Source organism: Montipora capricornis, chromosome 13 (assembly GCF_036669925.1).
Source record: "Montipora capricornis isolate CH-2021 chromosome 13, ASM3666992v2, whole genome shotgun sequence".
In the NCBI taxonomy this organism is placed as follows: domain Eukaryota; kingdom Metazoa; phylum Cnidaria; class Anthozoa; order Scleractinia; family Acroporidae; genus Montipora; species Montipora capricornis.
The window spans coordinates 37,890,822-37,900,821 of NC_090895.1; the positions used below are offsets into that span (position 1 = coordinate 37,890,822).

Genomic DNA, 10,000 nt, shown 5'->3' on the forward strand with positions numbered 1-10,000 from the left:
GGAATCGCTTTGGTTTATAATTACTTCACCCAGTGAGTGATTGGTTCAAAGTTCTCGCGCCAATTTTTCAACCAATCAGAAGTGAAACCAAAACCAATCATGGCTAGCGCGTGCACATTTTCCCGCGCTTTGTGTCGGCTACGTGTAATTACTTCGAGTTTTTGATTGGTTTACTGGATTGTCTCCGTCATTTTTGATTGGCCAAAGTAATTACTTTGGTTTTGGCTTTACGACACTCATTTGAAAACCGCTCTAACGTCGGAAGTTCCTTTACCCTGTAGAGGGTATTCTCCCGGGAAGCGGACGGTGCGCTCATTTTAACCCCCCCCCCCCCCTTTCCCCCTCTCCATCAGTGCGTTTTAAGGGTAATTAAAGCTACTTAGGCTACATTGCAAGGAAACAAGTCGAAACAAGGATGTGAGATCCAGGGATCGAACTCGGGACCTTATGCACCAAGGCCGCGCACAAACCGACTGTGCCACCCTTGCTCCTCAGGTGTCACAGAGTTCCTCCTCAGGTGTCTAAAAAAAACGTGACAATTGTCCAGCTAAGGACCACTTCTATCCTTTGTTCGCTATTGTTTGGACTTCTATTGTTTATTTCCATATATGGTGACTTGGGCTAACATGGCGTTTTTGCCGACTTTGACTGTGCGAAAATCGATTACTAATTAAGCGATAGAGGACCTTTTTCAGTGTGAACATAGCCCCATCTAAACACGAGGGGGAGTTGAGAGAATCCGAGACAGTTATGCAAACCCGAGACGCAGTCCTCTGGTGCTTTTATGAAATATTTCTCAAAGATAATTTCGACTAACGGAAAAGAAAAATGTTTTTTTTAACTTCTTGATTGATTTTCTTGATACATACTCATATTTCCTACCAGCCAATCAAAACGCGCGTCCGACAACACATAAGCAATCAAAATTTGTGTGATGTCACAGCCGTGTTTCCATGCTCTCATCTAAATACAGCTATTGACCAATGAGAGTGCGCGTACTATCCTAATTATTTCATAAAAAGGACTTGGGAAGTTCTAGGTTGGCGAGCACGCTGGAAGCTAGAAACAAATGTAGTCTCACCCTGACAGCACAAAAATGGAACTACACGCTAGCTTAGACCATGCAATCATACCAACGGCGGAATAAAGTTCAAACAACAATTGAGCCTGATAACTTCGCATGGCGAAACATTTAATTCAGTTCTCATTCGCTATTCTTATTTCTATATGCAATCGCACAAAACATTTACAACGGCCCTCACACGAGGACAAATAAAGGGACATTTCAATTGTAGGAAATAATTTAAATATTCGCTTGCTCTTTTGCGCGTTAACTAGTATCTGCTCACAAATTTGAATGTTTATTAACGATCTTACGTGGTCCCGTCGAATCCAAGATAGAAAGAGGACGATTTACTAATATTTTTGCATAACCAATTTGCCACGATTTTGATAGAAACATATTCATGGAGACACACGAACACTGGTCTCCAACGATACTGTACCTCAAGGTCTCAACAACTAGTCTCAAGAAAAGACGATGTTGCCCTGACAACAGCAACAACCCTAGAGATTAATCAGGCCACGCAAGAACAGGTGTAACGAGATCTAAACGCTACTCATTCATTGATTGTATCAATTCATTCCGCCTCGCATCTGTCACAATTTCATTTCCGCTAACACTTCATTGCAAAGTTTCTTGTACTGCCACAAATTGCCGCTGACTCGTCGCAGTCGCAGTCCGTTGAGATTTCCCGGCAGGGGGCAGATTTCGATTTCAGCGCAAACAGCCCCCTGCTGAAGGGTGAACGTCTGGTCTGATTGCTCGTAGGCGATGTCAGAAGCGCGCAAATCAAGTGATCTCCTTATTTCACTTATAATGTCCGGAATACACTTGTTTGAAGTCATATTAACAGAGAATGCCATTCGGAGGGTGTTTGTTTGTGCTAAGTCTGGGTTTACATCCCCTATGCTGGGCGTTTTCCTCATATCATCCTGATAGATTGTTCCGTTGGGCGAGAGGGTTCTATATAGCAGCCCGTCTCTGACACCGTCTTCCAAATTGATATTATTATTTAACATGTCTCGGGCGTGGTTTTGCGTTAAAGAAACATTATTCGCTGTGGCTCTTCTAAGCAGTTCCATGGAATTCCATGCTTCTTGCGGGGATGCTACTGTGTGATGCCGGCGGTGGTGCAAAGGCGATCGTTGCCCGACGTTACCCGTAAGCAACGCGCCCACGGGATTTCCCGTATAGGTTGCAAGAAGGGATGCCGGGCTCATGGGTATCGTCCCGCGGCCCATCCCCAACGTGACTCTCGCCAATTCTTCCAGATCGTTCTCATTTACCATTGTGTTTCCCATCATCACGCCCGCAATTCCCGCGGAAACTTGCGGAACCGCTCGGTTTTCCAATACATTTTCCGACATGCTTCCGTTAGAGGAGCTGCTCGCGGTAAGGACGTTCGGAATGGGATAACGCTGGTTTAGAGGAACTGCGGATATCAGAGGAGAAGCAGGAGGAGAAGGGCTTTGAGAAACCAGTGTCCCAGCATCAGGGAGAAAAGCAGAGCTGTTGGCTTGAGAAGAAAGAATGGTCTGAGAGAGAAAGTTCGATGTATCAGAATTGGAAGCAGGCGACGTTGAATCCTCGACGAGCAGACTGTTCCTTGGCGAATTAGATGCGAGGTTTGGAGCTAGAGAAGATAACACAGAGGTGTCCTGTCCTATCCCTCCTGAGGTGGCGTGTAGAATACTTGGGGCAGGGGGGCAGTGTTCGATATTCAACCTCTGCATTTCCTGATGAAGTATATCCTGGTGTTCCATCGTTGCCTGAGCTTGAGGCGGCCCTTCTTCTAAATCATCAACGGAGCTCCTCAGCAGCACATCTGACCGCCGTTGTCCTTCCAAGTCCAACTCTTGACTTGTACTGTAGGCATGCGCGTACTGTTGCTGAAACTGCGACAGCGTGGCGGCCAATGAATCGGCTCCCTCCGACGCTCTGCGATTATAGAACTGCTGCAAATGTAGCTCATGTTGCTCCTGTTGTCTGCGCTGTTGTTCTTCCTCCGCCACTCGGCCATACTGTTGTTGTAGCTTCAAGCACTCTTCTTGCAGTTCCCTCAAGCTATTTCTCTTGGAGCCACTGCCGCTGATGCGTTCCAGGTGCTGCTTGTACGCGAGAACCGACGCCGCGCTATCCGATGCACGTCTTGATGCGTTATACCGCATCCCAGTGGGAGTAGTGATGAAGGACCCTTCCCGGGGCGGGCGCTCCCTACCTGGGGACATCACGCCCCGTCTTGTCTTCAAAGGCACCTGTAACAGTCGCAGTTGCATTTCATCGGGCATTTCGTTTGGGGAGGTGTGGCGCTGTCGTGCTCCGCGGCACGCCATGTAACGTGCGATGGCCTCTTGGTCGGGCTCTTGATCGGAGCCACTATCGTTTGCACCTTCGCTAATTTGGGGACTTGACGGTCCCGCGGAGACAGAAAACGGCGATTGAGGAACAAGTGGATTGCAGCTGTTTAGAGGGGATCCACTGAGAGAACCTGTGTTTCCATGGCTGGTTTCTCCGTAGCCAGCCATGGCACGAAGTGCATTAAACTGAGCAATACCAGCAGCTAAACTAGTGGCACCATCAGAGGCCCTTCTACCCAGGGGCTGCCTCAGTTGGAACACTGTGGGCACCTGCAAAATCTGCTCCTTATAGGCCAGAGAGAGGTCTAATGTTGGCGAGTACGGAGGCAAGGCTGGATTGAGCCCAATGGGACTCGAAATGGAATCTTCGGAGGCTTGGCTCAATGGGCTCGGGGGCCTTTGGATGAACTTCTGCGAAAGAACCTCTCGCAACTCTTGCGGGATTTCCATCATTGGATCGACAGCTGTCAGGGTGTGCCTACGTTTTTCTAAATACGTTTTCAGACTGGGAAGAATGTCCTCTGGCATCTTGTCATCTTCCTCGTTCTCCTCGTACGCGGCCCCCCATTGAGCTTCTGGGGGCTTTACTCGTCTTGTGGGCGAGTCAGGCGTCACTTGAACAGTTGGTACGTTGATAGATGGCTTTCCCGACTTCTCATTGTCAGTCTCCATCAATTCTGAATCACTGCTGTTTCCTTGGGTATTTGGTAGATTTGCACAAGGATCGTGTGACGTGCTGGCGGCTTGCTTGACCTTCTCTAGGAGCGTGTAATAAATACCAGCAAATTGGTCGTAATCTTTCTGACGAAGCGACTGCAAAGGTAGAGGTGAAATTAAGTGAGAAATACGATACGAGCGGGAGGTTTGTGCGGGTGGTTTGTATGGGCGGTTGAATAGATGGTTTTCACAGTGACGTCATCAAATTCTAAAATCCAAAATCCAAAGGTATTTTGAATCTTTGTCTAAAGAATCTAGAAGATGACCTAACAATTGATCTTTTTGCAAGTTTCCAGTTCCATGACGTCTTTCGTTTCGAAAATACAGCATTTTGAATTTCCGAATTGTCACGTTGCGTGACACCACGATACAAAGCTATTTGGTTGAAAAAAATGTATATCTCTATGAATCTCAGCAGTTCGCGCGTTTCAATTACATTTGGACATGTGTTCATACATATTTTATCTCACGAGCGAAAAGTAAGCGTTTTCATTGCAAAGTGAACTCCAGACATGTTCTTGTTGATTTCTGGCCGGAGGTGCACCAACATGGCGGCTCCACACAAAACTCTGTAAAGTTGCTTGAAATGCTTCGACCAATAACTCAGAAACAATGCACCGCACAGACCTGAGAATTGTCTCCTACAACATTCCAAGCTTTGCCTTTTTTCATTGAACAGTTTCGATTTTATTTTTTTGTTGCGTGACGGTGAAAACGATCTATAGGTCCCTCTCGACCTCACAGGTCTTTGAAGATATCAAAGGGGCTACGTCACGGCAGTGAGGTTGATTTTGTGTAGTTTTACCAATTGCTCGCCCCCATCCGCTATGCAACTTAGCGTTAACACTGAAATTACTCTTAAACGACACAACTCAAAGCTTCGCCTGACAAAAAATGCCTGCCAAGCATACATAATTTTCGTTACAAACAACAGAGGTAAACTCTAAAAAACTGTTCGGCTGAACAGCTTTTAACAAACCCAATTGCAATCCATATTTTGTCCATCCCTGCTTCCTTTTGCATTTGCTGTTTCATTCAAACCCTCCTTCCACGTTTTAAGAAGTTAATTTTGCACTTTGCTGGATTTGGTTGCTACAATTAGCGGCAAAAGTCTTGGAACACTCACTAAGTTGGTTTTCTTGTGTGGTTTGAATAATCCCTCCTCCCTCCCCCTCCCCTCCCCAAATAATGTTGGCAACAGTGAACAGACAATTCCTAGTCTATTTTAACATTGATCGGGGAACTTCTACCTTATGGCTTTGACTGGGGGGGGGGGGGGGGGGCTTCTATTTTGAACCTTGTAGTTGAAAAATTCGACAGTTATGCCTAGTTTACGACGTCAAGCTGAGAGGTTTCCAGGCCCATCCTGGAGTAAGCGTCCCAACTACTTTTGCCACTGATTCACCGCGCACCGGTGGCTCAGTTGGCTAAGCACCGGGCTGTCACGCGGGAGGTTTTCAGTTCAACTCCGGCCGGACCAACACTCATGGTCCTTAAATAACAGGAGAAAGTGCTGCCTTTGTAATGACATCTGCAAATAGTTAGACTCTCTAGTCTTCTCGGATAAGGACGATAAGCCGTAGGCCCCGTCTCACAACCCTTCAATGTTCATAATCCTGCGGGACGTAAAAGAATCCACACACTTGTCGGGCACGTAGAGTAGGGCACGTAGTTCCCGGTGTTGTGGTCTCTCTTCTGTTTTGTATCATGGTTGGGAGGGTAAAAAAGGAGCCACAGTAATTGGCGCAAGCTGCTGTGGCGCTCTGTCAGCTTGATTGGCAAAGTTACATAAATAAATAAACTTGGCATTCCGTGACACAACCCCTTTAATGGCGAGACCATAAAACAGAAAATCCTAATTAAACTAAACCGTTTTCTACTTGGAGAAAAAAGTGACTGTTGAAGCAACATGACAATAGCTAATAAACAATAAATACCAGCTTTATTCATTTCAGTGAAAGGGAAGGATACCAGAGGTTATGCCTATTGAGGACACCCGCCTGCAGCCGGCTGTAATTGACTGAGAGTCGATTTTGATGAGGGAGGAAAACTAGAGTACCCGGAGAAAAACCCTCGGTGTCAGATTGAGATCGACTGAAACTCACATACGACCTCGGAGCCGAAGGTTGAACACGGGTCGCAGAGGTGGAAGGTATTGTTGATAACCGCTAAGCCAACCTGACTTCCCAATTTAAAATGAGCTAGCATCCCACCTGAATGGTCTTTTCTCTATCAATTCCTCTGGCCAGCATCATATTCAGCACCTCTTCGCTGAGTTCGGAGTCAATAGTATCGCTTATTAGCAAACTAGCCTTGTCGTCTTCATCCAAGTCCTTCACCCACTTGTGGTTCATTATGTTCTCCATCGTGTACCTTTTGCTCACATCGCGGACTAACATGTGGCGAATTAGGTGTTCACATTCTAGACGTAAAAGAAGGCATGCGTTATCAGAGGAAATGAAAAGGAACGTTTTCTAACGACGGCGGAAACAGCGATGTCATGTAACGACACATTCAACCAGTCTCAAAAAAATACATTGTGCAAGTTCTTTCATAACTCGGCCTGAAATTTGCGGTTCACGTGATGCTAAAACTCTATTTTCGGTGAAAGAAAAACGCATCTCAGTGGTGCAGCAACCGAACCAGTAATCGGAGGTCGTAGCTCCGACTCCCGCAAAGGTGCACTCGGATTTTTCCGAGTATCCCCGAGTCACCGTCTTCTTTGTCGCTTCCTATAGCTCAGTGGTGCAGCAACTGAACCAGTAATCGGAGGTCGTAGCTCCGACTCCCGCAAAGGTGCACTCGGATTTTTCCGAGTATCTCCGAGTCACTAACGGAAAAAATCATCTCTTAATTTCATTAAAATTTCATTAACATTTGTCATCCACTACCTTTACATAACAAGAATGCACGCTGCAGACAATTTCAGTACTAGCAGTATAGAGGAACTGTTGTCATTTGAACCTAGTCTAATGGCCTAGTAGTTCCCACGAGTCTCCTATTGCTCAGTGGTAGAGCATCCGAACGGTAACCGGTCAGTCCGCCCGGCCCCGGAGTCGATCCGCCCCTGCGTTTATTGCATCTAAGCACTCATTTTAATGATTAGGCTCAAGCACTAATTTTACTGACGAAAATTAGGGACCATAGGATTTGTTAGCTATCATATAAGGGTCATCAGCATACTGTGGGGGGGGGGGGGGGGATCGACCGTAATAGGCCATTTCCGAGTTCATGTCTACCTTCTCTTCAAAGCGAGTCTAAGTGCGAAGTTTTTGTGACGGTAATTAGTTCTACTTTACATATGAATGAGAACTAATTTTCATAAGAAAAAACTTTGCACTTAGACTCGCTTTGAAGAGGAGGCAGACATGAACTCGGAAATGGCCTATTCCCATCCGAACTAGTATTCAGACGATCGTAGGTTCGACTCCTACAAAAGAGAGCACTCCGATGTCTTGGAATATCCCTAAGTCCCTGAGTGATTATCGATAAACACATCTCTTTGAATGACTTGTTATAAACTGCAAAAATTTAACCAACCTGTGGACATAAAGAAAGGTATTCTGAATCTTCCGTCCAATACACGAGCACGCAAACTTTGAAGTGTGCTCCCATCAAAGGGAAGAGCACCGCACACCAGCACATACAAAACGACTCCCAGACTCTGAGGGGAAAAAATAAACAGCAAGTACATTAAGAGAAGAATGGAGTTTACAATTACGATATGCAGGATGATCTCAATCTTATTCTACATATCCCAAACTTTGTCCAATTCTTGGTTTGCATCCACGTGATGTGACGGCTATGATGGTATACAGAACAATAGAAAAGGGCCCCACACGTTTTGCGTAGCAACGGAGTCAAATTTTGCAATGCAATGTTCTGTACACCAAAATGACTGCCTTGACGTCAGATGCAAACTATCAATTAACAATTATTGGATGAGGTTGAGCATGTTAGCGATAATTATCAAGGCCAAAGTTTGTGTTATCTGCTGAAGCTGAAGGCTGAGGCGGATAACACAAACTGAGGCCTTGATAATTATCGCTAACATGCGAAAACCGAATTCAATAATTGTTTTATTATGCATATTCCTGAGCTGAGCTCCGCCATGACAAAACTGATCAAACTGCTGGTTAGTGTGTTAGGTGACATCACTTCTGCATGCATAAAACTATTGTCTGTAGGTATGACGTCAATTCTACATATATAAAATCTATTGTTTGTAGGTATGACGTAAGAGAAACAGAGCAAGCAAGAATTAGCTGCGTGCTTATAGCCAATCAAAATCGAGCTGGTGACACCAATGTATAATAATAGCTGATTATCAAGTACCACTACCACTCACCCAAATGTCAACCTCTGGTCCACAATAGGCCTTGCCTTCAAAAAGCTCAGGAGCAGCATAGGGCGGGCTGCCACACCATGTCTTCAGGTGCGCCGCCTTTTGAAACAAGTTGCTGAATCCAAAATCTAAGAAAAAAAAAGTTCCCACGACTTTGTTCAAGTATGGAGTTACATTCATAAGAAATGTGATACAACAGGAATGAGGGAGGGGGTGGGGTGTGCAAAAAATGTTGTACATGCCCAACTTAACCCTCCCCAGTGTGGTAGACCATTTGCAAAGTTTATAGCAAAGGGAGATTACCGGTAGGTGGGGATGAATAACTTAAAAGGGCTGTGTCACGTTATTTTAAGTGTTCAGGGAAAATCTTGAGTTTATCCCAAGTTTAAAACTTGAAAATGGTAACATGGAATTCCTTTACCAAGAAAAATTATCGTTACATCACAATTAAGATGATTCTGAGCAAAAACGGCCTTTATCCAAGGGATTTGCCATAGACAGGAAAAACATTGGGCTGATATTTTTTCAAGATTACCCAAATGCAATCCGTTTCAATCTGGTTCATTTGTGTCCATTCATGCTTCTCTTTCCTTTTGTTGCATTTCCTTTTGTTATTTAACAGTTTTAAGTTGCTATTGCAATGTTTCATTCTACTTTTTGGGCATTCGGGTGTCATGAAATTACGCCATTTTGCATGACATAGCCCCTGAAAGCACTGCAAAGTGCAAACAATCATCCAGTGATGACAGAGTGAGAGCGACCAATGCACAGAAAAAAGAAGTTAAAAAATAAACCCCTTACCTGCTATTTTAATATTAAAATTCTCATCAAGTAAAAGATTTTCTGCCTGCAAGGAAATCAAAAAGCAGGCACCTCAAGTATAATACAGGACTACAACACATTACTTTTACAGCAATCCCATAATAGCTTTTTGAAACAACAGAAATCAAAATGGCTGCCGTGTCTGCAAAAAGGTCTATTGACAAGAATATTGATAATCAAACTGTTTTAGAGTCTAATCATAGTCTGTGACAGAAGTAATCAAGTATTCTGGTTTTCACTGCACTAACTCTTTCGGCAGAGAGAAGTTACAATAATGCAAATATGATCTCCAATACTAAATAAACCTTAGGAGTAACCCATTGACCTATTTTACTCAGTCTAATGCCAGATGATTTTACACCTCAACTGGGGGTGTCCCAGGGAATTTGAGGTGTTAATGGGTTAATAATGGAGAGTAACTTTGAGTGCTATGTGTACCCATGTAATCCATCCAAGTATTAGCCCCCAGTAACGAAAATATCCCAATTGAGGACACAGAAACACTGACCAACAACTCCGACCAGTTAAACCACAACAGTTGAATCTGTTGAAAATAAAAGTGCTAGACAGCAAACGTTTGAATGAACATATTAGTCCACTTCAGACTTTTACTTGCATAATAATTACGTTCAATGCTGTTAAATGACATCTCAAATTCCCATGGCGTGCTCCCATCTGACCTTGTGGCTGCATTGG

At 44.5% G+C, this 10,000-nt stretch overlaps 1 protein-coding gene across 1 annotated transcript in view; it reads right to left on the minus strand.

The window, feature by feature from the left end:
- Nucleotides 1–1,173: 1,173 nt before the first annotated feature.
- Nucleotides 1,174–10,000, minus strand: part of LOC138028945 (serine/threonine-protein kinase SIK3-like) — a 17,381-nt gene continuing 8,554 nt past the window's right edge. The window contains exons 5-9 of the mRNA XM_068876593.1: nucleotides 9,284–9,329; nucleotides 8,486–8,610; nucleotides 7,678–7,801; nucleotides 6,351–6,559; nucleotides 1,174–4,233 (exon numbers count right to left, since the gene is read on the minus strand). Coding sequence (XP_068732694.1) covers nucleotides 1,660–4,233; nucleotides 6,351–6,559; nucleotides 7,678–7,801; nucleotides 8,486–8,610; nucleotides 9,284–9,329 — 3,078 coding nt within the window. The 3' untranslated portion in view covers nucleotides 1,174–1,659. The remainder of the gene's footprint in view (nucleotides 4,234–6,350; nucleotides 6,560–7,677; nucleotides 7,802–8,485; nucleotides 8,611–9,283; nucleotides 9,330–10,000) is intronic.